Consider the following 27652-nt stretch of genomic DNA (forward strand, 5'->3'; position numbering starts at 1 on the left):
ATAGTCATGTGACCAAAAATGGGGTCTTTAGCAGTAACTCTATAGCGCCACCAGTAGTCCAAAAATTCAATGTTCAAACTGTTATAACTGGTGAACCATTTGATCTATGAAAATTCTACTTAGTACACCTGATTGCTCTCATCCCGCTTATTGAATTTGATACTTTACAGTAAGACTCCACCCATTACAGTAGTGGCCATTTTGAAATGTACAGTATTTCGTTTTTTCGCTACTCCTTCTTCAAACGTGGTTCAATTCTTATGAGATTTGGCACAGATGATCTTTGGAGTGATCCGCACAGAAATGACTGAACAGAATTTTTATAATTATTTTTGTTCAAAAGTAATAAATGCACAAACTTAACAAGGTTGACGCAAAAATGGTTCTGAAGCTGTAGCTCGGTCATTCTTTGATCAATTGAAATAAAATTTGGTACACTTAATGTTGACCATGAACCTGGGGTCCATGCCAAATTTGGTGACAGCGCCACCTATGGGTCATGAGATTGAAAAAAATGATATTTTTGCCCATAACTACTGAACTGTTTGTCAGAAAATTATGAACTTGCTGTCTATGGATACCTTGCCTCATGCCGCATCTGTCAATGTGTATTATGCCAGGTTTGACTGAACCGCCTGTCCGCCATTTTGAAATTTGACATAAATTGTTATATTTTTTGAACTATTGGACCTATCTGCGCAAAAATTGATAAGGAGCTTTGACATGATATCCTGAAGGTACCTGAGAAGTCAGAATACAGCGCCACCTAGGGTTTATAAACTAATTTGACATATGTTAATCCTTGTAGCTTTCTAATCTCTTTTCTGCTGCCTCATGAGCTGTGTCATCTGAGTGGCGCATCAAATTAATCATATGTATTGAGATTCTGAGTTCCTGGGTTTGAATCCCACCTGAGTCAGGTATTTTGTTCTTCCTCATCAGTTTTTCTCAACCTGTCTGTAGTTCAAATGTGTTCTATTTTTCCATGTTTGCTGTTGTTGCTCTGCATTGTGGTGGTTCTTGCTGTGCTTTCTGTGCTTTGTGTGCTTTGTGTGCTTGCTGTGCTTTGGGAGTTTGCTGTGCTTTGTGTGCTGGTTGTGCTTTGTGAGCTTGCTGTGCTTTGTGAGCTTGTGTGCTTTGTGTGCTTGCTGTGCTTTGTGAGCTTGCTGTGCTTTGTGAGCTTGCTGTGCTTTGTGAGTTTGCTGTGCTTTGTGAGCTTGCTGTGCTTTGTGAGCTTGCTGTGCTTTGTGTGCTTGCTGTGCTTTGTGAGTTTGCTGTGCTTTGTGAGCTTGCTGTGCTTTGTGAGCTTGCTGTGCTTTGTGTGCTTGCTGTGCTTTGTGAGTTTGCTGTGCTTTGTGAGATTACTGTGCTTTGTGTGCTTGCTGTGCTTTGCGTGCTTGCTGTGCTTTGTGTGCTTGCTGTGCTTTGTGAGCTTGCTGTGCTTTGTGAGCTTGCTGTGCTTTGTGTGCTTGCTGTGCATTGTGAGCTTGCTGTGCTTTGTGTGCTTGCTGTGCATTGTGAGCTTGCTGTGCTTTGTGTGCTTGCTGTGCTTTGTGTGCTTGCTGTGCTTTGTGTGCTTGCTGTGCTTTGTGAGCTTGCTGTGCTTTGTGTGCCTGCTGTGATTTGTGTAATTGCTGTGCTTTGTGTGCTTGCTGTGCATTGTGAACTTGCTGTGCTTTGTGTGCTTGCTGTGCTGTGTGTGCATTGCGCCGAAGGTGCTTGACCCCGTGTTGCTGCTTGCAGCTATATTTAGGGGTCAAGCACCGAAGGTGCTGAGACACCTATTGTAATTGTTAGTATTATTATTATTATTATTATTATTATTATTATTATTATTTTTCCCCAATGGGAGTCTATGGCAGCCATATGAACCGTACATAGGAAAAGCACATGGGAGTTTTCCTTACACAAACATGTTCTCAGGGCAGAAAGAAATATGATTGGTTCATAAAAATGACCAATGAAAATGCAGAGGAGGCGGGTTCAACATTCGAAAAAAGCGCATTTTTGAGTGAGCGTCAGTTAGCAGCACTGGAGTGAGAGGATTACGTGATTACCGTATACATTTTTCAAAAGGTAAGATTTTTTATTTATGTATTTGGTAACCTTGATTTGATATTTTGAGATAAGTTAAGTAAAAATTACATAAATAGTAAGCTAACAGTCGGTAGCACGTTAGCATTATCTTATTTAGCACCAAAAAGACGTGTAAAAAGACATGATTACACATTCTTCAAAGGAACAATTGTTTTATTTGGTACCCTTGATTTGACATTCTGAGATAATTTAAGTAAAAAATACATAAATAGTGAGCTAACAGTCGTTAGCATGTTAGCATTATCTTATTTAGCACCAACTTGGATGTCGAGCGTTGATCTAAAACTTTTAATCAATGTTTTTGTGTCAGAAAACTGACTAAATACATGATCTGTGGGGTGTTTAAAAGTAAGTTGCTGCAGAGCCACTATTTTGCTTGTATTAATCACAGCTTCTGGTATGTTTGGTGGCGTTAGGTTATGTTGCTGCTCTTAGGGCAGGAAAACTGTGCTGTATTAATCTGAATGTCTGGTGTCCGTGGCGTTAGGTTATGTTGCTGCTCTTAGGGCAGGAAAACTGTGCTGTATTAATCTGAATGTCTGGTGTTCGTGGCTTTAGGTTATGTTGCTGCTCTTAGGGCAGGAAAACTGTGCTGTATTAATCTGAATGTCTGGTGTTCGTGGCGTTAGGGTATGTTGCTGCTCTTAGGGCAGGAAAACTGTGCTGTATTAATCTGAATGTCTGGTGTTCGTGGCGTTAGGGTATGTTGCTGCTCTTAGGGCAGGAAAACTGTGCTGTATTAATCTGAATGTCTGGTGTCCGTGGCGTTAGGTTATGTTGCTGCTCTTAGGGCAGGAAAACTGTGCTGTATTAATCTGAATGTCTGGTGTTCGTGGCTTTAGGTTATGTTGCTGCTCTTAGGGCAGGAAAACTGTGCTGTATTAATCTGAATGTCTGGTGTTCGTGGCGTTAGGGTATGTTGCTGCTCTTAGGGCAGGAAAACTGTGCTGTATTAATCTGAATGTCTGGTGTTCGTGGCGTTAGGGTATGTTGCTGCTCTTAGGGCAGGAAAACTGTGCTGTATTAATCTGAATGTCTGGTGTCCGTGGCGTTAGGTTATGTTGCTGCTCTTAGGGCAGGAAAACTGTGCTGTATTAATCTGAATGTCTGGTGTTCGTGGCTTTAGGTTATGTTGCTGCTCTTAGGGCAGGAAAACTGTGCTGTATTAATCTGAATGTCTGGTGTTCGTGGCGTTAGGGTATGTTGCTGCTCTTAGGGCAGGAAAACTGTGCTGTATTAATCTGAATGTCTGGTGTTCGTGGCGTTAGGGTATGTTGCTGCTCTTAGGGCAGGAAAACTGTGCTGTATCATCAATCTGAATGTCTGGTGTTCGTGGCGTTAGGGTATGTTGCTGCTCTTAGGGCAGGAAAACTGTGCTGTATTAATCTGAATGTCTGGTGTCCATGGCATTAGGTTATGTTGCTGCTCTTAGGGCAGGAAAACTGTGCTGTATCATCAATCTGAATGTCTGGTGTTCGTGGCGTTAGGTTATGTTGCTGCTCTTAGGGCAGGAAAACTGTGCTGTATCATCAATCTGAATGTCTGGTGTCCGTGGCGTTAGGTTATGTTGCTGCTCTTAGGGCAGGAAAACTGTGCTGTATCAATCTGAATGTCTGGTGTCCGTGGCGTTAGGTTATGTTGCTGCTCTTAGGGCAGGAAAACTGTGCTGTATTAATCTAAACGTCTGGTGTCGGTGGCGTTAGGTTATGATGCTGCTCTTAGGGCATGAAAACTGTGCTGTATTAATCTGAATGTCTGGTGTCAGTGGCGTTAGATTATGTTGCTGCTCTTAGGGCAGGAAAACTGTGCTGTATTAATCTGAATGTCTGGTGTTTGTGGCGTTAGGTTATGTTGCTGCTCATAGGGCAGGAAAACTGTGCTGTATTAATCTGAATGTCTGGTGTCTGTGGTGTTAGGTTATGTTGCTGCTCTTAGGGCAGGAAAACTGTGCTGTATTAATCTAAACGTCTGGTGTCGGTGGCGTTAGGTTATGTTGCTGCTCTTAGGGCAGGAAAACTGTGGTGTATTAATCTAAACGTCTGGTGTCAGTGGCGTTAGGTTATGTTGCTGCTCTTAGGGCAGGAAAACTGTGCTGTATTAATCTGAATGTCTGGTGTCAGTGGCGTTAGATTATGTTGCTGCTCTTAGGGCAGGAAAACTGTGCTGTATCATCAATCTGAATGTCTGGTGTTTGTGGCGTTAGGTTATGTTGCTGCTCTTAGGGTAGGAAAACTGTGCTGTATTAATCTGAATGTCTGGTGTTCATGGCGTTAGGTTATGTTGCTGCTCTTAGGGCAGGAAAACTGCTGTATCATCAATCTGAATGTCTGGTGTTTGTGGCGTTAGGTTATGTTGCTGCTCTTAGGGCAGGAAAACTGTGCTCTATTAATCTAAACGTCTGATGTGGTGTTATGTTATTGCTCTTAGCTGCCAAAGACAAACTTCTGTAATTGTTCATTAACAAAGTACCAATTATAGTACGAACTTTTAACACCTGTGTTAATATTTGTGATGTGTTAATATATTGTCATTATGTCAACTTATAGCCCTCTCTTCAAGGGGAATTTCTTTTGGAGAAAAATGAATGGTAAGCATAACACTTTTTAATTATGTGGTGTGCTTTTCATGGAATACCATTTACACAATAAAAAATGTCTTTCCAATTGATGTATGACAGTAGACCTGTTCTGTATGTTTATGTATATGTTGAGCATATTGTTTCACCATTTTGTTTATGTATATGTTGAGCATATTGTTTCACCATTTTTTACTTATGCAGTCTTAAAAATTATGAAGTCAGAAGGACTACATAGAGAATCCAAAATTGGACAAATTGGTCCTTATCCACTTTATGTGAAAAGTTTTGAATCACTAATAGACAACAACAAAGTGTCTGATGAGGTAAAATTTCTATTGTTTTATAACTTCTGTTTCTATATGAAAATAAACTTTAATGCATGGAAGTTACTTTGGATATACTTGTCAGATACACTTTTTAGTGTTTAAAGGACAAGCTCGGTATTTTACACTTAAAGCCCTGTTTTCAGATTGTTTATGATGAAATAGAACGGTTTTGACTGAAATTTCGACATATGCGGCTGCCCCGAGAATTTTCGGGTGTTTGTTGTTTCACCTCACACCTCTCCAATGGGTGCATAGGTGCACTGGAACAATACTTCCAAAAATGCATTAAACTTTTGTTTACAAAGACGTAAAACTCACCGAGTTGTGGTCAAGGGTGTTCACTGATATGCTCACACAAAAATCGCTGCAAAAGATGGTTTCCAACAGCTGTTTTACCATTCGTTGTTAACTTGTGGACCTATTTTTCCAAACGCTTCACACCCATACATCCTTCCGCTTAGAGCTTGAATAATAGACACTCCAGCCCAGGTGGTGGTTGCCATTGCCAATTGCAAGAATAGAAACAAAGTTCCCGGCGTGGAGTAATACCTCACAGCACATCTAATACAAGTCAATGGAGTTGGCAAAAACTATGATAAAACCTGTTGGCAGCCGCATATGTCCAAGTTTCAGTCAATAAACAATCTGAAAACAGGGCTTTAAGTGTAAAATACCGAACTTGTCCTTATTGGAATGCCATTCCCACTTTTCCTAAGTTTTTTTTCTTTCATCAATGCTCTTTGTCAGGTCATGGATGCCTTGTTTCACCTGTTCAGCATGGTAACTAACACATTAATACTGGATGTGTGTGTGTGTCTGTGTGTGTGTTTAAAAGATTTTTAGCACTCAATATAAATATCAATATCATGTAATATTTATTAATCATTTAGAGGCAACCTGATGTTCTGGCTATTAATACCCACACCCTGACTGATATTCTGGAAGGGAAACCAAGAGCAAGGAGCCGTTACTTTACCAAGGTAAGAATTACTCCTACAAAAGTTAATTCCCTGTTCTAACTGGGTTAACCAAGCAAGTTTAGGATCATTTATTCAGTTTATTTACATTTTTTTCATTTAGAAATTTTAGCATTATAGTAAACCTCTCAAAACAATGGAATATCACAATTGTGAAAGTGACATCTGCATTTAACCCATCCACAATAAATGGGAACACTTACACCGCAAATAGTTAACACACATACACCAAGACATGGGGCCGCCATCACTGCAGTGTTCAGGGAGCAACTGGGAGTAGGCAAGGGCACCTCAGTCACTAGGAATCGAATCGGCGACCTTTGAGTGAGAGGTCAGACTACTTAACCCTTAGGCTACGACTGCCCGAAACTATAAATCTTCTTAAAGGTCCCGTTTTTCCTGATCCCATTTTTCAAAGTTTATTTAGTGTGTAGGCCGGTTTGGACTAAAGCCCTCTACTTCCCGGTTGAATGACGTCAATATAGGAGCTTTTGACTAAGCTCCGCCCACAGGAATATGTCAGTCGCCAGCTAAGATCAAACAGCTCTGGCTAAGCTGCTGTCAAATCACAACACACTAAACAAGCTACACAATCAGAACTCATTACGTATTTTTGAAGGAGGGACTTCATAGAACAAGGAAGACATCAGCCTGTTTTTAGGACAATGAAAACAGTGCTAAAGAGAGTAAATTGTATGAAAAATACTAGCTTTTTGAACAGAATTGAAGAAATGTCCATGTATTTTGGACTCTATTTTTGTCAACAAGTCATTTCAAACTTTGAAACAAAACTTTAGATTTAAAAACATTTTTTAGAGTGATCCTAAACTTCTGACCTGTAGTGTTTAGGTAAACATTACTTGCTTGTCTCATTCCCTTGTTTTATTGATATGTTATACTTTAGATTAATTAATTTTCTCTCCTGTTCAGAGGAACATCTTTGAAAACATAAAGGAGATCATCGGTCCCTATCTGGAGTGTGGGAATCACTGGACCTTTTTTGTAAGTTACTTATTAATGAGATTTTGCTGCGAGTAGTAATGTGCACAATAAACATTGGCCCCGTTTTCTATTTTGCTGTTTTTATATAATATATTTTTCTAGCACTGCAGTATTGTTGATCATACTATTACTTACTTAAATTCACTGGGGGAAGAAGATGAACAGTACTACAAATTAGCAGAAAATTGGAGGTACAACTAAAAATATTCCATCCATCCATCCATCCATCCATCCATCCATCCATCCATCCATCCATCCATCCATCCATCTATCCATCTGAAAATAAGTATTTGACACATCAGCATTTTTATCATTAAGGGGATTTCTAAGTGAGCTATTGACACAAAATTTTCCCAGATGTACCCATCAAGCCAAATATTGAATTCATAAAAAGAAATCAGAAAATGTAATTATAGAAGTTGAGTCCAAATAAATAATGTGAAATGACCCAGGGAATAATTATTGAACACACTTTATTTAATACTTTGTAGAAAAGCCTTTATCGGTGATTACAGCTTCTAGACACATCTTGTATGGAGAGACCAGTCGTCTGCATTGCTCAGGAGTGTTTCTGGCCCATTCTTCCACACAAATGCTCTTTAAATCTTGAAGGTTCATTGGGCTTCTTTTATGAACTTTGATCTTCAGTTCTCTCCATAGATTTTCTATGGGATTTGATTTTCTTTCTTTGAAACCAGTTCATTCTTTCCTTGACCTTGTGTTTGGGATCATTGTGATCATGGGATCACACTGAAATGTCCACCCTCTTTTCATTTTCAGCTTTCTGGTAGATGGCAGCAGATTTTTGTCCAGAATGTCCCGGTACATTTCTCCATTCATCATGCCATTAATAATATGAAGTCTGCCAGAACCCCTTGCTGAAAAGCAGCCCCGAACCATGATGCTTCCACCCCCAAACTTAACTGTTGGGATAGTGTCCTTGGGGTGGTGGGCAGTGCCATTTCTTCTCCAAACAGGGTGTGTAGAATGACTGCCAAAAAGTTACATTTTGCTTTCATCTGACTATATAGTCTCCCAATAATCCACAGGCTTCTCCAGATGCTCTTTCACAAACTTTAACTGAGCCTCAGCATGCTTTTTGTTCAGCAATGGAGTCTTGCGTGGTGAGCGTGCATGGATGCTGTGGCGGTTCAGTGCATTGCTTATACTTTTCTTTTAAACAACAGTACCTACTAATGCAAGGAGTGGTTCTTGGCTCTTGGAGAACTCTCCAGATTATTCTTTGGACTCCTCAGACAGGGATCTTAAGTAGAGCACCTGATCGTGGCCGGTTTATTGTGAACTGATGCTCTTTCTATTTCCGGATAATGGCCCCCACAGTGGTCACAGGAACATTCAGCATTCTGGAAATGCGCCTATTACCATTCCCATTAAAATGCTTTTCAATTTAAGATTACGAAGATCTTGAGAGAGTTCATTGCTTTTCCCCATCATAAAGTCTTTCCTGTGTGCCTCCTGGTAGAGCCCTGCACGGGCCAAAAACTCCAGCCCTAACCCGGCCCTGGCCCGAAGTGTTCAAGCCGACCCTACCCCAGCCCGACAATGTCTGCAATTTTTTCAGCCCAACCCAACCTGACCCGAGACCAATATCAATCACTTTTAAGCTCTCTCTGACGCACGCGCTCTTTGATGCGCGCGCTCTCTCTCTCTTGGACACGCCTTCTCAAACATAATAAGAGGTGAAGTATAGCTTTAGCCTACAGAAATGCTTATTGCTTTAATGTAGGGAGTTATAATAGTTAATTGTTCACAGTTCATATTTATGATCTTATAGTCCATTTTAAAAATGTTTGTACAAACTGACTGTATTCTTCAGAAAAACACCAAATAACTTATCTTCCCTTACCTGTTGCTGTTCAGTGTGCAATGAATTGTAAGACAATTTCCTGAATAAATATAGCACCTCCCCAAAGGATACTGCATGGGGGCAACGTGAGTGCTCGGGAAAGCAACTCTCTACGATTCACAGTGGACTTCCCACTGAGAAACATTTGGGTTTCAAAGACACACCTTTAGGGTGTCATACATTTGTATTCTTATTGTCTCAAAGCAAACTGTATATGAAATGCTACATGCACAAAGAATCTAAAATCTGTATCTTATTTGTTTTTCATTGAAATATCTCATTGCAAGTGGTTACAATGGTCTCACCCATATAACAACAGAATACAATGTTAAAGTATATGTGAAACTTCATTCAATGTTAATAGACACCTCCCATTCCAAGCATAAACCAATCACCCACTGTATACAGATTAAGGACAGCCCTTAGTTTTACAACAACCAATCAGTACCAAATTCCTATATGCTTTGTTCTCTGGTTATTTAAGGAGATGTGTACAAGATTTAGGCGGGATTTTCTATATCTAGAAATACACCCCCATGATGCTGTCCTGGCACAGCATCATGTATTTTTATTTTATGTTGAGGAATCTGTAACCAGATCTTTCATCTCCTTACCAGGTATGCAATGGTTTTTCGTTTGTTTCGTATTTGAATTGGAATGTAAATTGGCTTCTGAATTATGTGCTACCTACCTGGTTAATAAATTGTTACATTTGTATTCATTCTAATTTGCTCTGTATCATTGACTCTTCTAAGTTACAGTAAGTATTATCCTTTGTCACCATAAATCTATAACCGGGGTATAAATTCATGCTAATTGTCTATACCGTTGAACTAGAGGTTCAGCCATTACTTTACTATATGTGGACTATCAGATGATAAGTCAGGACCTCTGATCAGTATCTCTACTATAATCATAGTTTTGAGTTCTGTATTAAGTTGGATATAGTTGGCTGGGTTGCATAATATTTTCTAATGATAATTAAGGGCACGCCAGCATGGGGCAGTTGCTTCAACCATTTCCTCTGGTTACACGGATAGACTAATTATTTAACCCTAACTAAGTTGTGGGTAATTGTAATGATTATTCGAGGGCTATATAAGTCAGGACCTCTGGTGCGGTTAAGTTTAACTATTTAACCCTAACTAAGTTGGGTATATTTGTGATTAATATACGTGGGCTATATAAGTCAGGACCTCTGGTGCGGTTAAGTTTAACTATTTAACCCTAACTAAGTTGGGTATATTTGTGATTAATATACGTGGGCTATATAAGTCAGGACCTCTGGTGTGGTTAAGTTTATGTTTCAGAACCCGCACAACGGCCGATGTGGGCTGATATGATATTGGTAATCGAAATGAATGAGTTCAATGTTAACATGAGTAAATGGAATGATCAAATGTTTGTCCAAATTCTATATTTATATCAATTTGATTCATATTACAATACGTTTCATATCTTTGGAGTCAGATATTAAGTTGCGTAATGTTAAAACCGGAAGCACCGGAAAAGACCGAATGCGCTATAAACCGGCCATGCCGTTTGGATTCCGTCGTTGGGCCAAACGGATGGATGGGGTCATTATTTGGACCCCTTACAGAATTAATAAAAATTAGTATGACGTTAATTTTTAAAAGTGTGTGAGGTCCGTGCACGTCCTCCGCTAGCAACGCATAAATAGCAAAAAGCGCAATCGGCTAAACAAGCATTAAATATTAATATGACATTGATTTTTTGTTTTTATTAATTTATATTCACAAAACTTATCAACAAAACATCCATTAAAATTTAGAGACAAATTATATGAAACGAAATTCATTTTCAAGTAGCAAGAAAAACTTAAATTAAACTAGAAAATAATGTCTGACCCATTACAATTCTCCATTTAAATTGACTTTTACAACAACGCCCTATATGGCGTTTAAAATAACGGTCTATCTTTCGTAATAAGCTAACTAAATTTAAACAAAACATAAACAACACAAGAATATTCAAACCCAACAATACTCAAACATAAATATAAAACAGACATTATCTATAAGGATACATAAAACAATCTGATAGCGTTTATAATAGCTGGTTGGTAGATGTTTACTATTTTTGGCAAAACCTCCGTTGCAAACCATTACCTGAATAAAAATAATTTTTACTTTGAAAATGATGTGCTGTCACATTAACATGAGCTGTTCGTTTACATAAGATTCCATCTACGTTTATTTACACTCAAACTAAACAGGGTCTGCAGTTTTTGCAAACAAATCCGTTTATGAGGGTCGAAACGGGTGATGTGTAAATCAAAGGCGTAACATAGCAAAAGCAAGGTTTTAAAGGAACATTAATGTAAACATAGCCTCAGATGCGCGCTGTCTCTGCTACACACGCAAACACACACACACACAATGAGGAGAGACGCTAAAATAAGCCCGACCCGAGTCCGGTCTGTAAAAAAAAAAACGGCCCGAGCCCGGCCCAAATAGGCTTAGCCTGTCGGGCCCCGACGGGCTTGCAGGGCTCTACCTCCTGGGTAATGAGAAGCCTTTATAGGCCATCAGTTAGGACTAAAGCAGCTGATATCAGTTAGTACTGTTTGGGGGCAGGTTTTCTCTCTCAGTACTGGCATATTTCAGGTGATCTCCTGACTTTCTATGCCATTTTGCACCTTGTTCTCTTCGTGTTCAACACTTATTCCCTGTGTCATTTCATTTATTTTGAATCAACTTGTATACTTAAATGTTCTGATTTCTTGTATGAATTCAATATTTGGCTTGATGGCTACATCTGGTGGAAATTTTGTGTCAATAGCCCACTTAAAAATTAGTTTGGCTCCGCCCTCCTACGTGCTTCCGCTTAATTTTCATTTAGCTTCAGAAGTACGTCTGGGACTGCTGTGTAGAGTTTCATTTTCTCCTGCAAAAATCTGCAGGTCCAATCAGCGAACAGAGGGGAGTGGCTAAGAACAATGACGTTGAGGTTGTGCGTCAGTTGTAGTTCAGTAATGGCAGCGGAGAAAGACATGAGAAAAGCTATTCAGTCCATTGATGCAAAACTGCCGAATATACAGAAGTTAAAGCCGGAGCAAGAACAATGTTTGCTAAGTTTTGTTGGTCTGATCATTCTGGCTTGTTGTTTCCGGTCGGTTTCGGCGCATGATATACGTCACGATCACACGTTAGCGATTGGCTATGGCAGATCCTGAGTGACTCTGGGCAGATCCAATAGTTTTAAACTTCAACAGAGGACCCTCCTTAACGGAAGTAACGCTTTGCAATGGAACGTGGCCAGACTCTCTGTACAAATGAAATGAATGTACGAGAGTCTGGTTGGACCAGGCTACTTAGAAATACCCTTATTGAAAAAAATGCTGATGTGTCAAATATTTATTTTCCCCGCTGTATCTATATCTACATAAACCTTTGCTATGGAATGTCAACTTAACATATTTTAACTTACTGTGACTTACATTTTAGCATATTTGCTGCATCAAAAGGCTACCGGGGACCGTGGAAAAGAACAAAGAGGAACCATACCCTTCAGAATGACACTATTTCATGTGGCGTTTTTACAGCAGTGGTAAAAAAAAATTTTAACAACAGCTACAGATACAACAAATGTTTTAAGAATTACAACACTGTTCTTAATTGTTCGTACCCTAATAAATAAGTGAAGCTTGTTTTAGAAGTTGAGCTAAGCTTATGTACTTTTGTTGCTATTATGTTTTCTTTTTTTTTTGGAACTTCTGAAGTTTGCTGAGGCTTTTTTAGGTGACACAAGGGGCTATCTTGCATGCTCGCCTGTACTGCAGGAGAGAGAACGACTGGGGATATTTCTATTCAGTTCACTTGGTAAGTTCCATGCACATATTTAGAGTTTCTTATTGGTTAGATCATGTTGAAAGAGTATTATCACAGCTAGCGTGTGTCCTGTTACTTTAGATAGGTCTGGTATTTGTGGTATTTGTCACAGGATGGCATCTAGAAAGATCCAGGTAAGTGATGTAAATGACATTTTAATTTAGAAAAAAGTAATCAAGTTTTGTATTTGTTTGTTTCTGCCTTGTGTGTTTTTGAAGCATTTGATTCAGTTAGGGAAATCTTGATTTAACCATTTTTATGGAAATGATCTTTATAGGAAAAATGTTCAACTTGTTCAGTACGTATTCATACAAAATGTCTACCTGGAAATCAAGAGGATGCCAGGTGCATTTTTTGCAAAGGTAGTTAAATTATGAACAACTTACCCTTTTGCAACATTATCAAGTAAACCTTTTATTTTGCATAGATGCATTTTACATCCTGAGAGATTAATGGATTGTAAAATTCTTACTAATAAACAAATTCTTTGAGAAGACAGCGCAGGAGAAATTATCCCAAACAGAACCAGAATCGAAGGGCAAGACAGCTCAGGACAAAGCAACCCAAAGAACACAAGACCGGAGGAACAACATAGCTTAGGAGAAAGCAACACAAACTCTAGACATGAGGGACAAGACAGCTCAGGAGTAAGTAACCCCAACACCAAAAATGAGGGACAAGACACCACAGGAGAACGTAACTCAAACACCAGAAATGAGGGACAAGACAGCACAGGAGAAAGTAACTCAAACACCAGAAATGAGGGACAAGACAGCACAGGAGAAAGTAACCCCAACACCAGAAATGAGGGACAAGACAGCACAGGAGAAAGTAACCCCAACACCAGAAATGATGGACAAGACAGCACAGGAGAAAGTAACCCCAACACCAGAAATGATGGACAAGACAGCACGGGAGAAAGTAACCCCAACACCAGAAATGAGAGACAAGACACCACAGGAGAAAGTAACCCCAACACCAGAAATGAGGGACAAGACAGCACAGAAGAAAGTAACCCCAACACCAGAAATGAGGGACAACACAGCACAGGAGAAAGTTTTCCCAACACCACTGGACTTGAGGAACAAGACAGCATAAGACAGAGTGCAGGAGTTGAGGGAAAAAATAGCACAGGGCAAATCCAAGATAAGACAGGTAAAGTTCTAAGTTGAAACTTTGACAAATGAACAATTTCCTTAAAGGTTTGTGGAAATCCTGTTGAATCCTTTATTCTGATTGGCTGAAAAATGTTCCATGGATGTTGATTATTTTTCTGTAAACCACACCTAACTTGTCAAATATCTTAAACACCGCATGTGTGAGCAGCACGTCTTCGCGTAGCAGGAGCGTCACTGAAGCAGTAGTACTGCGATCGTTTTGGTGTCGGCTTTATTTTTGCTGCGCTGGTCACGCTCAATTAAAGTGCTTTAATTATGATTGTGGATTGATACGAAAAGTGTAATTTTAGATTAAATCACGAATGTGATGCCAAGTGTGTTGTAAACAGTCATGACTTTGAGACATTTTAAAGAAAGCAATGAAATATTTAAAACACACTGTAGCCATAATACTGCACTGTCATTCACTTTCTGCCCAGCACTTAATGAATCCTCATCCATCTTAACAATCTTCAGGAAAAACAGATACATCTATACTGTAAATCTAAATCTTGTGTTGAAGGGTTAGGAATGAAACCAATGTTAAGCTGTGCTGAATTACCACCTTGGGTGTGCATCATTTTTATTATTATTCAATCTCCCGTTGTTAATTATTCCTTACTTAACACAGTAAATCACAAAAAAAAATGTAGCTGTGTTTTTGCTAGGTCACAAAATAAAAATACTGGTAAATGGTCTGTAAGAAGGGGTCAAATAAATCAGGATGAAGAATAAGGAACATATTATTTTTATAGTAGCCTACCTTTAGTTTCCATTGCATACTTTTACTATTCTTTTTTCTGTCCTTCCAGGGGGATTTCTGGTGGAAAGTGTTTTGAAGGTTTCGGACTTTAACCAAGCAAAAAGGTAGACTTTTTATAGGTAGACACATCTAAAGATGTTTTTTTAAAGATTACATTTTAAACCTATTCAATTATAATCTATGTAATTTAATGTTTCAGATACCTGGTTACATCAGAAGAACTGCAAAGGAGATGCTCCCTACCAGAATGCTACTCCGCAAACACAGTAGTGGCCTACCTACGGAAGGCCAAGGGCCAAAAACAGAAAATTACAGAGAAGTTGGTGGAGTTGGAGGTGACGCCCTCAAAGCGCACAAAGTTAACTTCACAGTGCTCAAAACTTTGTGAAGGTAAAAACAGACTAGCAGTCTTAGTAATTATTAAAGGCCATACTGACACCTGTATCCTTGTTTTGTGGTTTTAACTCGTAATTCAGATCTAGAAGTTCTAATATGTGTCCTAGCAACATGTTATTGTTATTTTTTTATGTATGCTCATAGTTGCTGTAAACTTGCAGCAGCAATTCCAGTTGCACTAGTGAAAAGTAGCCAGACTTCTTTCATGTGCCATTCCCATGGTGAATTGTAAAATCTGAGCTCCATTGATGATAGCTTTTCATAGTCGTGGCGCACGCACTTTAAGCGATACTCCATCGTTTGTCAAATTAAACTATGTTATTACCTTAACTAAGAAGAGTCTATACATACCTCTATCTTCTTAGTGCGTGCACGTAAGCGCTGTGGCGTGCTGCGACACTTTGGTATCACTTAGCTTAGCCCAGTTCATTCAAGGGTATCAAACAGTGATGAAGTTAGAAATGTACTATAATGTATGGCGGAATAGCACTTTTGGGAGTACTTCGACTCGGCGCAGTAACACTCTCCTCTTGGAGCGGATTTTTCAGGCGAGTCGAAGTACTCCCAAAAGTGCTATTCCGCCATACATTATAGTTACCCTTTTAACTTGCTTTTAAAAGCGCCATGTTTTATTTTGTGCCATCATATTTGATTGTATAACTCGTTTATATACTTGTTTTAAATAGGGAAAACTTTGATGTGTTTGGTTACTTCTAGCTTCATCTCTGTTTGGTATCATTGAATGAACTGGGCTAAGCTAAGTGCTACCAAAGTGTCGCCGCACGCCACAGCGCTTGCGTGCACCCACTAAGATGATAGAGGTATATGTATCAACTCTTCTTAGTAAAGGTGATAACAGTTTAATATGACAAAATGATGGAGTATCCCTTTAACTCTGAGTCAAACTACTTTGAGTCGATTGAACTAACTCAGATCAGCTGTTCTGTACCCAAAACTCTGAATTGTTGAACCACCTTACTGAAACAGGCCCCTGATCTGTTACTTTAACCATGACATGTTTGTATAAGCAGAATTCACAACCAGAAAATATTTGCACACTTGATCTTTACTTAATGTATTGTGTGCAAATTAGACATCATTTCAAATATTTACATTGTGTCTAATTACTGTATTTTAGATGAATGCAGCGATCTGGCTGGTGATTTAACATACTTGGCAGCAAAATTCATTCCCCAGAAAAAGGTGGCTCAAGCCTTGTTGGAAGAGGGGAATTTACATACAGCCATGGCCAAAACAGAAGAATGCAGGTAATCTAGTAATAAAATAACATACCAAACTTGACATAACCTGAATTATTAAATTATCCTAAACTAAATGGCTTTTGGAATTTTCACTTGCAGGAAGACATTGAAAGCTGTACAGAATGCTTTAGAGTCTAATTGGGAAACATATGATCTGGCAACACATGGTCTTGGGCCTGCTGTTATAAAAGGGACCTTTTCATTAATTGATTCATGCCTTAAAGAGAAAATGAGAGCACTAAAATCAAAAGACTCAACAGATAAGTAAGGCTTTTTTGCACTTTATTGTTGAATTGTTCAAATGCTTAAATGTTAATGTACACAATCCAGAAGTATAATAAAAATACAAAACATTATCTGTGTGTTTTATTTTACAATTTAAAATGCTAGAAATATGTACAACAAATACTTAACACACACAAACATACACATACTAGCCTGCTTATAATGCCTTTGAGAAACATTAAATGTGAAATTAGCAACCAGCAGTTATTTTTTCCCAGATTGTTTTATCAGATTTTTTTGCATCTGCAGATCATAAATTGTACATACAAAGGACAACTCTTTAATTTTTATTTAGCCTTTTTCTTTTGTTTTTTCTTTTACAAACGTAATTCTTGGTGAGTACATGTCTGGCCTTTTTAATCTGTTGTCGATAGGCATGCAGGACAGTTATTTTTCTTTTTCTTGACTGAATGCTGAAGTTTGAAAAAACTAGTTTGTGTGCCCTCTCTAACATCTTGTACAGCTCCTTGTTTTCAGTGTACATGTCTGATTGGCTCCATTCAACAAGGTCTGTTAACATGGCCTGGAGTTTGGCTTTTGGCATTTGATTTGGTGTTTTCTGGCAATCTGAATGATTCGCAATCAACTCACAGGGCGTCGGTGAAACGTAGAGGATGTTGTGAACCAAAATACAAACACATGTTTCATAATGGCTATTTGCTATACATGTACAAAATGTTGGACTTTTGTGACTTATAGTCCCTACACTGCCGTCACTGTGAAAAACAGTTAGGGTTTCATCATCTGAGAAATATGAGTGACAATTAACGATTTTTTTAGCAAGATCAGACCTTATGTCTTGAATATTTAATCCTTGTTGCTGTGCAACTAATCTTGAGAAAACTATGTGTTTACACAAAGAACCGCATTTGGATCTTTTGCAGTCACATCTCACCATGACCAAATCAACTGTGTGGGACTGAGTACTTGTATGTGGTGGAACAAAACATGTGCCCTCTTTATTAATTTCACATTTTGAATCCAGACCCTTCTCAAACATAGACTTGACAACATTAGAGAAGTCATCAGCATTGGCTCCTTTGATTCGTCCGTTTGCCGCCAGCTCATCCATGTAACTTTAAATTATTCAATCAGTTATTATAAATTGTAATTATGCAAAGTAAAATAACAAATCATAATTTAAAACAAAATATTAAAAAAATGTGTTAACTTTACCAGTAATATTTGTGAACATCTCCACACAGCAGGCCAAGGAGCTGATCAATACGCCTGTTTGCGTTTCCTTTCAGGAACTGATATTTAATTGTGAGAAAGAATCTGTAAAGATAATTAATATTTTTGAGGGAAATAGAATGCTTCTATCTAAAATAATTTGAAAAATGATCTGGAAATTCACTAGAGAATCATATATTTGGCATGCTAGGTACAGTATGCGTGTACACATTAATATAGTTACAAAAAAAATGTAATTATGCCTAGTGAAATGAAAAATACACTGAGAGAGGAAGCATGTATTTTAATACAATAAACAGGCCTATTAAATGTTTTACCTTTCTGCCTTGTTATTGGTTTCACAATTTTCGTGATTGAATGATCTGCCAAAATTGGACCACAGCTCCCTCAAAGGAATCCACTGATTCTTCAAGTATGTAGATACGTTTGTACTACCAAGGTAGGAATCTAGCTCCTTGCACTTGGTGGCAGAAGTGTGAATGAAGTCCTCTTCCTGAACAACAGAAACTTTTTAATTGACAACCTTTCAACAGTCTAAACAGACACAAAGAAAATATGTAAAAGGACTCAAGGTCTTAAATTTGTCAAGGCAAAATTTTATGGTATAGTTCTTACTGTTAAACACCCCTTCATTGCAACCATTGCATGAATCACCATGTTTCTCTGGCTCACTGGCAGGTTTCCTCCATCTCGTTTGACCAACCACCTATGCACGGCCTAAGTGTTAGAGGTTTTAGATTCTATTAGCATTATTTGTATTTGTGTTTTTAAACAACTTTTATTAATTTTATTCAACTTATATTTAAATTTTATAATAGAACGATGATGTTACTGTTTTTAATGTCTGCTTGAGTAATGCTAAATTAATGTAAAATGTAAGTTGAAATGCAATTTGCTGCCTGAATTGTTGTCTTATCTACCTGCAGGACATGAAACCAACAAAGGAATATCTTTGCCGATGGAAATATCTGTCTAATGGCATTGTGCTCTTTCAGGTCCCTATCAATCATGACTGACCTACACAAAAATAGTTTTATTCGACAACATGGATGGAAAATTAAACAGATGTCATTTCACAACAATTAAATCAAACCATTTAGTAAATTAAAGAAAACATAATACATAACACTCCATAGAGCACTTACCGGGGAAGAAATCCAGGATTACAGCTAGAAAGCTTTTCCAAGCACAGAGTGAGTGTGGCTGTTGATTCCTGACTTACGATAAAGTATGCAAATGGAACTCCTCTTCCAATACTATTACTTAGAAGAAGTGCATAAAATGCATAGCCATAAGAGGTGATCCCCCTGTAGGTGGCATCCATGAACACCATTGGATGTGGATGTTCCTTGAGAAGTTGTTTTTGCCAAGGTGTCTGTACTACAATTATCAAGGGCTGTCCATCACTTAGTGGTTGATAGAAGCAAATATTCTCCTTTAACTCTGAGGTGGCAAGTATATCAACACTGATACAATCTTTTACATCTGGAAAAATTAGGGCATTGAGGCTCTTTTGAATTATTCTTATATCCTCTGGTGTAACATAGTATCTGCGATTTAGTTTGTCTTTATGTCCATGCCTTCCTGCCCAATCAACACTCCTTAGAAGTGTTTCAGAGACTGATAATCCTTGCTCAAGCCACATCTGAATTAACGCCAGTAATTCTGGGTCAATACGGTTTTTGACACCCTCTTCTTGTATATTGAAGTTATGTCCACTGTGCTTCAGCATTTTGTGCACAACAGCACCTGTAAATCCAGCATCCTTGATTATCTTGAAAGACACATACGCCCTGCAAGAGTTTGCTCTGGTTTGGGTTGGTTGTCCTGTGCTGCTTCCGGTTGCTTTGTTTGATCTCTCACATGAATAATAATAGTAGTCTTTGTGTGTACTTACAGGCAATTTAAAATAGTTCTGTGTTTCATTTTCCAATGTCTTGACATAAGACTGCATGAAGTCGTCCTCCTTCTCCTCAAAAACAACAACTTCTTGAATGACATCAGGATCTGTAACCTTCTTCAGCTTTCTTTTAACACCTTTAATCCAAATGTTTTCCATTGCTTCTTATCTATTCTTAAAGAACAAAATAACAGTATTAAAAGCAATCTTTTCATATCTTAATCTAAAACAACCATTAAGGCATAATCTTACAAAAGCAAAACACAATTTTATTTTGGTGGTGTATTCCTAGAACTATCCCAGAAGTCCCAAGAGCAGCAACATAACCTAACACTACCGACACCATATGTTAAGATTTAAGGCTTGTTCAACTTCATGCAGCGCCGCAAGAACAGACATCCGGATGAAGTCAAAGTACCGCGAGGGCGAGATGAAATTAGACTTTGTATTATTTTTCTAATCATTCTCGCGGTACTTTGACGTCACCCGGCTGTCAGTTCTTACAGCGCCACATGAAGTCGAACAAGCCTTAATACTTAACGCCACGAACACCAGACGTTCAGATTAATACAGCACAGTTTTCCTGCCCTAAGAGCAGCAGCATAACCCAACACCACTGAAACCAGACACTGAGATAACACAGCACAGTTTTCTTGCCCTAAGAGCAGCAACATAACCTAACGCCACCGACACCTGACGTTTCCTGCCCTAAGAGCAGCAACATATTGCCACCGACACCAGACATTGAGATTAATTCAGAGCGAGATGAAATTAGACTTCGTATTATTTTTCTAATCGTTCTCGCGGTACTTTGACGTCACCCGGCTGTCAGTTCTTACAGCGCCGCATGAAGTCCAACAAGCCTTAATACAGCACAGTTTTCCTGCCCTAAGAGCAGCAACATAACCTAACGCCACCGACACCAGACGTTTAGATTAATACAGCACAGTTTTCCTGCCCTAAGAGCAGCAACATAACCTAACGCCACCGACACCAGACGTTTAGATTAATACAGCACAGTTTTCCTGCCCTATGAGCAGCAACATAACCTAACGCCACAAACACCAGACATTCAGATTAATACAGCACAGTTTTCCTGCCCTAAGAGCAGCAACATACCCTAACGCCACAAAAACCAGACATTCAGATTGATGATACAGCACAGTTTTCCTGCCCTAAGAGCAGCATCATAACCTAACGCCACCGACACCAGACGTTTAGATTAATACAGCACAGTTTTCCTGCCCTAAGAGCAGCAACATAACCTAACACCACCGACACCAGACGTTTCGATTAATAGAGCACAGTTTTCCTGCCCTAAGAGCAGCAACATAACCTAACGCCACAAACACCAGACATTCAGATTGATGATACAGCAGTTTTCCTGCCCTAAGAGCAGCAACATAACCTAACGCCACAAAAACCAGACATTCAGATTGATGATACAGCACAGTTTTCCTGCCCTAAGAGCAGCATCATAACCTAACGCCACCGACACCAGACGTTTAGATTAATACAGCACAGTTTTCCTGCCCTAAGAGCAGCAACATAACCTAACGCCACAAACACCAGACATTCAGATTGATGATACAGCAGTTTTCCTGCCCTAAGAGCAGCAACATAACCTAACGCCATGAACACCAGACATTCAGATTAATACAGCACAGTTTTCCTGCCCTAAGAGCAGCAACATAACCTAACACCACCGACACCAGACGTTTAGATTAATACAGCACAGTTTTCCTGCCCTAAGAGCAGCATCATAACCTAACGCCACCGACACCAGACGTTTAGATTAATACAGCACAGTTTTCCTGCCCTAAGAGCAGCAACATAACCTAACACCACCGACACCAGACGTTTCGATTAATAGAGCACAGTTTTCCTGCCCTAAGAGCAGCAACATAACCTAACGCCACAAACACCAGACATTCAGATTAATACAGCACAGTTTTCCTGCCCTAAGAGCAGCATCATAACCTAACGCCACCGACACCAGACGTTTAGATTAATACAGCACAGTTTTCCTGCCCTAAGAGCAGCAACATAACCTAACACCACCGACACCAGACGTTTCGATTAATAGAGCACAGTTTTCCTGCCCTAAGAGCAGCAACATAACCTAACGCCATGAACACCAGACATTCAGATTAATACAGCACAGTTTTCCTACCCTAAGAGCAGCAACATAACCTAACGCCACAAACACCAGACATTCAGATTGATGATACAGCACAGTTTTCCTGCCCTAAGAGCAGCAACATAATCTAACGCCACTGACACCAGACATTCAGATTAATACAGCACAGTTTTCCTGCCCTAAGAGCAGCAACATACCCTAACGCCACGAACACCAGACATTCAGATTAATACAGCACAGTTTTCCTGCCCTAAGAGCAGCAACATACCCTAACGCCACCGACACCAGACATTCAGATTAATACAGCACAGTTTTCCTGCCCTAAGAGCAGCAACATAACCTAACGCCACAAACACCAGACATTCAGATTGATGATACAGCAGTTTTCCTGCCCTAAGAGCAGCAACATAACCTAACGCCATGAACACCAGACATTCAGATTAATACAGCACAGTTTTCCTGCCCTAAGAGCAGCAACATAACCTAACGCCATGAACACCAGACATTCAGATTAATACAGCACAGTTTTCCTGCCCTAAGAGCAGCAACATACCCTAACGCCACGAACACCAGACGTTTAGATTAATACAGCACAGTTTTCCTGCCCTAAGAGCAGCATCATAACCTAACGCCACCGACACCAGACGTTTAGATTAATACAGCACAGTTTTCCTGCCCTAAGAGCAGCAACATAACCTAACACCACCGACACCAGACGTTTCGATTAATAGAGCACAGTTTTCCTGCCCTAAGAGCAGCAACATAACCTAACACCACCGACACCAGACGTTTCGATTAATAGAGCACAGTTTTCCTGCCCTAAGAGCAGCAACATAACCTAACGCCACAAACACCAGACATTCAGATTAATACAGCACAGTTTTCCTGCCCTAAGAGCAGCAACATACCCTAACGCCACGAACACCAGACATTCAGATTAATACAGCACAGTTTTCCTGCCCTAAGAGCAGCATCATAACCTAACGCCACCGACACCAGACGTTTAGATTAATACAGCACAGTTTTCCTGCCCTAAGAGCAGCAACATAACCTAACACCACCGACACCAGACGTTTCGATTAATAGAGCACAGTTTTCCTGCCCTAAGAGCAGCAACATAACCTAACGCCACAAACACCAGACATTCAGATTGATGATACAGCAGTTTTCCTGCCCTAAGAGCAGCAACATAACCTAACGCCATGAACACCAGACATTCAGATTAATACAGCACAGTTTTCCTGCCCTAAGAGCAGCAACATAACCTAACGCCATGAACACCAGACATTCAGATTAATACAGCACAGTTTTCCTGCCCTAAGAGCAGCAACATAACCTAACGCCACAAAAACCAGACATTCAGATTGATGATACAGCACAGTTTTCCTGCCCTAAGAGCAGCATCATAACCTAACGCCACCGACACCAGACGTTTAGATTAATACAGCACAGTTTTCCTGCCCTAAGAGCAGCAACATAACCTAACGCCACAAACACCAGACATTCAGATTGATGATACAGCAGTTTTCCTGCCCTAAGAGCAGCAACATAACCTAACGCCATGAACACCAGACATTCAGATTAATACAGCACAGTTTTCCTGCCCTAAGAGCAGCAACATAACCTAACACCACCGACACCAGACGTTTCGATTAATAGAGCACAGTTTTCCTGCCCTAAGAGCAGCAACATAACCTAACGCCACAAACACCAGACATTCAGATTGATGATACAGCAGTTTTCCTGCCCTAAGAGCAGCAACATAACCTAACGCCATGAACACCAGACATTCAGATTAATACAGCACAGTTTTCCTGCCCTAAGAGCAGCAACATAACCTAACGCCATGAACACCAGACATTCAGATTAATACAGCACAGTTTTCCTGCCCTAAGAGCAGCAACATACCCTAACGCCACGAACACCAGACGTTTAGATTAATACAGCACAGTTTTCCTGCCCTAAGAGCAGCATCATAACCTAACGCCACCGACACCAGACGTTTAGATTAATACAGCACAGTTTTCCTGCCCTAAGAGCAGCAACATAACCTAACACCACCGACACCAGACGTTTCGATTAATAGAGCACAGTTTTCCTGCCCTAAGAGCAGCAACATAACCTAACGCCACAAACACCAGACATTCAGATTAATACAGCACAGTTTTCCTGCCCTAAGAGCAGCAACATAACCTAATGCCACAAACACCAGACATTCAGATTGATGATACAGCAGTTTTCCTGCCCTAAGAGCAGCAACATAACCTAACGCCATGAACACCAGACATTCAGATTAATACAGCACAGTTTTCCTGCCCTAAGAGCAGCAACATAACCTAACACCACCGACACCAGACGTTTCGATTAATAGAGCACAGTTTTCCTGCCCTAAGAGCAGCAACATAATCTAACGCCACTGACACCAGACATTCAGATTAATACAGCACAGTTTTCCTGCCCTAAGAGCAGCAACATAACCTAACGCCACTGACACCAGACGTTTAGATTAATACACCACAGTTTTCCTGCCCTAAGAGCAGCAACATAACCTAACGCCACCGACACCAGACGTTTAGATTAATACAGCACAGTTTTCCTGCCCTAAGAGCAGCAACATAACCTAACACCACAGACACCAGACATTCAGATTAATACAGCACAGTTTTCCTGCCCTATGAGCAGCAACATAACCTAACGCCACAAACACCAGACATTCAGATTAATACAGCACAGTTTTCCTGCCCTAAGAGCAGCAACATAATCTAACGCCACTGACACCAGACATTCAGATTAATACAGCACAGTTTTCATGCCCTAAGAGCAGCATCATAACCTAACGCCACCGACACCAGACGTTTAGATTAATACAGCACAGTTTTCCTGCCCTAAGAGCAGCAACATAACCTAACGCCACGGACACCAGACATTCAGATTGATACAGCACAGTTTTCCTGCCCTAAGAGCAGCAACATAACCTAACGCCACGGACACCAGACATTCAGATTGATGATACAGCACAGTTTTCCTGCCCTAAGAGCAGCAACATAACCTAACGCCACGAACACCAGACATTCAGATTGATGATACAGCACAGTTTTCCTGCCCTAAGAGCAGCAACATAACCTAATGCCATGGACACCAGACATTCAGATTAATACAGCACAGTTTTCCTGCCCTAAGAGCAGCAACATACCCTAACGCCACGAACACCAGACATTCAGATTGATGATACAGCACAGTTTTCCTGCCCTAAGAGCAGCAACATACCCTAACGCCACGAACACCAGACATTCAGATTAATACAGCACAGTTTTCCTGCCCTAAGAGCAGCAACATACCCTAACGCCACGAACACCAGACATTCAGATTAATACAGCACAGTTTTCCTGCCCTAAGAGCAGCAACATAACCTAAAGCCACGAACACCAGACATTCAGATTAATACAGCACAGTTTTCCTGCCCTAAGAGCAGCAACATAACCTAACGCCACGGACACCAGACATTCAGATTAATACAGCACAGTTTTCCTGCCCTAAGAGCAGCAACATACCCTAACGCCACGAACACCAGACATTCAGATTAATACAGCACAGTTTTCCTGCCCTAAGAGCAGCAACATACCCTAACGCCACGAACACCAGACATTCAGATTAATACAGCACAGTTTTCCTGCCCTAAGAGCAGCAACATAACCTAAAGCCACGAACACCAGACATTCAGATTAATACAGCACAGTTTTCCTGCCCTAAGAGCAGCAACATAACCTAACGCCACGGACACCAGACATTCAGATTAATACAGCACAGTTTTCCTGCCCTAAGAGCAGCAACATAACCTAACGCCACCAAACATACCAGAAGCTGTGATTAATACAAGCAAAATAGTGGCTCTGCAGCAACTTACTTTTAAACACCCCACAGATCATGTATTTAGTCAGTTTTCTGACACAAAAACATTGATTAAAAGTTTTAGATCAACGCTCGACATCCAAGTTGGTGCTAAATAAGATAATGCTAACATGCTAACGACTGTTAGCTTACTATTTATGTATTTTTTACTTAAATTATCTCAGAATGTCAAATCAAGGGTACCAAATAAAACAATTGTTCCTTTGAAGAATGTGTAATCATGTCTTTTTACACGTCTTTTTGGTGCTAAATAAGATAATGCTAACGTGCTACCGACTGTTAGCTTACTATTTATGTAATTTTTACTTAACTTATCTCAAAATATCAAATCAAGGTTACCAAATACATAAATAAAAAATCTTACCTTTTGAAAAATGTATACGGTAATCACGTAATCCTCTCACTCCAGTGCTGCTAACTGACGCTCACTCAAAAATGCGCTTTTTTCGAATGTTGAACCCGCCTCCTCTGCATTTTCATTGGTCATTTTTGTGAACCAATCATATTTCTTTCTGCCCTGAGAACATGTTTGTGTAAGGAAAACTCCCATGTGCATAGGAAAATGATGAAATTTGGCACAGTTGTAGAGGTGGTCATAAATAGTCATGTGACCAAAAATGGGGTCTTTAGCAGTAACTCTATAGCGCCACCAGTAGTCCAAAAATTCAATGTTCAAACTGTTATAACTGGTGAACCATTTGATCTATGAAAATTCTACTTAGTACACGTGATTGCTCTCATCCCGCTTATTGAATTTGATACTTTACAGTAAGACTCCACCCATTACAGTAGCGGCCATTTTGAAATGTACAGTATTTCGTTTTTTCGCTACTCCTTCTTCAAACGTGGTTCAATTCTTATGAGATTTGGCACAGATGATCTTTGGAGTGATCCGCACAGAAATGACCGAACAGAATTTTTATAATTATTTTTGTTCAAAAGTAATAAATGCGCAAACTTAACAAGGTTGACGCAAAAATGGTTCTGAAGCTGTAGCTCGGTCATTCTTTGATCAATTGAAATAAAATTTGGTACACTTAATGTTGACCATGAACCTGGGGTCCATGCCAAATTTGGTGACAGCGCCACCTATGGGTCATGAGATTTAAAAAAATGATATTTTTGCCCATAACTACTGAACTGTTTGTCAGAAAATTATGAACTTGCTGTCTATGGATACCTTGCCTCATGCCGCATCTGTCAATGTGTATTATGCCAGGTTTGACTGAACCGCCTGTCCGCCATTTTGAAATTTGACATAAATTGTTATATTTTTTGAACTATTGGACATATCTGCGCAAAAATTGATAAGGAGCTTTGACATGATATCCTGAAGGTACCTGAAAAGTCAGAGTACAGCGCCACCTAGGGTTTATAAACTAATTTGACATATGTTAATCCTTGTAGCTTTCTAATCTCTTTTCTGCTGCCTCATGAGCTGTGTCATCTGAGTGGCGCATCAAGTTAATCATATGTATTGAGATTCTGAGTTCCTGGGTTTGAATCCCACCTGAGTCAGGTATTTTGTTCTTCCTCATCAGTTCTTCTCAACCTGTCTGTAGTTCAAATGTGTTCTATTTTTCCATGTTTGCTGTTGTTGCTCTGCATTGTGGTGGTTCTTGCTGTGCTTTCTGTGCTTTGTGTGCTTGCTGTGCTTTGGGAGTTTGCTGTGCTTTGTGTGCTGGTTGTGCTTTGTGAGCTTGCTGTGCTTTGTGAGCTTGCTGTGCTTGCTGTGCTTTGTGTGCTTGCAGTGCTTTTTTTGTTGCTATGCTTTGTGTGCTTGCTGTGCTTTGTGTGCTTACTGTGCTTTGTGTGCTTGCTGTGCTTTGTGAGCTTGCTGTGCTTTGTGAGCTTGCTGTGCTTTTGTGAGTTTGCTGTGCTTTGTGAGCTTGCTGTGCTTTGTGAGCTTGCTGTGCTTTGTGAGCTTGCTGTGCTTTGTGAGTTTGCT

At 39.8% G+C, this 27652-nt stretch overlaps 2 protein-coding genes across 3 annotated transcripts; one reads left to right on the plus strand and one right to left on the minus strand.

Annotated features, from left to right (window-relative positions):
* Positions 1 to 2058: 2058 nt before the first annotated feature.
* Positions 2059 to 16630, plus strand: LOC135774491 (uncharacterized). The gene is made up of 16 exons (XM_073814782.1): positions 2059 to 2076; positions 4657 to 4684; positions 4877 to 4998; positions 5749 to 5781; positions 5892 to 5981; positions 6909 to 6980; positions 7083 to 7171; positions 12315 to 12417; positions 12590 to 12689; positions 12780 to 12832; positions 12976 to 13060; positions 13194 to 13853; positions 14668 to 14722; positions 14818 to 15008; positions 16153 to 16282; positions 16376 to 16630. The coding sequence occupies exons 2-16, from the start codon at positions 4678 to 4680 to the stop codon at positions 16542 to 16544; spliced, it is 1959 nt and encodes a 652-aa protein (XP_073670883.1). The 5' UTR covers positions 2059 to 2076; positions 4657 to 4677; the 3' UTR covers positions 16545 to 16630.
* Positions 16631 to 16810: 180 nt separating this feature from the next.
* Positions 16811 to 26245, minus strand: LOC135774489 (uncharacterized). Of its 2 annotated transcripts, none has more exons than XM_065284629.2 (7): positions 26069 to 26245; positions 18901 to 19824; positions 18676 to 18772; positions 18371 to 18472; positions 18073 to 18248; positions 17738 to 17839; positions 16811 to 17637 (listed from the first exon to the last, which is right to left on the minus strand). In XM_065284629.2, exons 2-7 carry the CDS (start codon positions 19812 to 19814, stop codon positions 16842 to 16844), a joined length of 2187 nt encoding a protein of 728 aa, XP_065140701.1. In that variant the 5' UTR covers positions 19815 to 19824; positions 26069 to 26245; the 3' UTR covers positions 16811 to 16841. The 2 variants fall into 2 exon arrangements, with proteins under 2 accessions (XP_065140701.1, XP_065140700.1); XM_065284628.2 differs by having other exon boundaries at positions 18901 to 19829.
* Positions 26246 to 27652: the final 1407 nt, after the last annotated feature.

Source organism: Paramisgurnus dabryanus, chromosome 5 (genome assembly GCF_030506205.2).
Source record: "Paramisgurnus dabryanus chromosome 5, PD_genome_1.1, whole genome shotgun sequence".
Classification (NCBI taxonomy): Eukaryota; Metazoa; Chordata; class Actinopteri; order Cypriniformes; family Cobitidae; genus Paramisgurnus; species Paramisgurnus dabryanus.

Coding starts and splice junctions, on each gene's coding strand:
- LOC135774491 (XM_073814782.1), top strand. Junction 4,999..5,748: donor ACAACAAAGTGTCTGATGAG/GTAAAATTTCTA, acceptor GCTCTTTGTCAG/GTCATGGATGCCTTGTTTCA. Junction 5,982..6,908: donor GGAGCCGTTACTTTACCAAG/GTAAGAATTACT, acceptor TCTCCTGTTCAG/AGGAACATCTTTGAAAACAT.
- LOC135774489 (XM_065284629.2), bottom strand. CDS start 19,814: ATGGAAAACATTTGGATTAAAGGTGTTAAAAGAAAGCTGAAGAAGGTT. Junction 17,840..18,072: donor ACCAATAACAAGGCAGAAAG/GTAAAACATTTA, acceptor TTATCTTTACAG/ATTCTTTCTCACAATTAAAT. Junction 17,638..17,737: donor GATGTTCACAAATATTACTG/GTAAAGTTAACA, acceptor AATAATTTAAAG/TTACATGGATGAGCTGGCGG.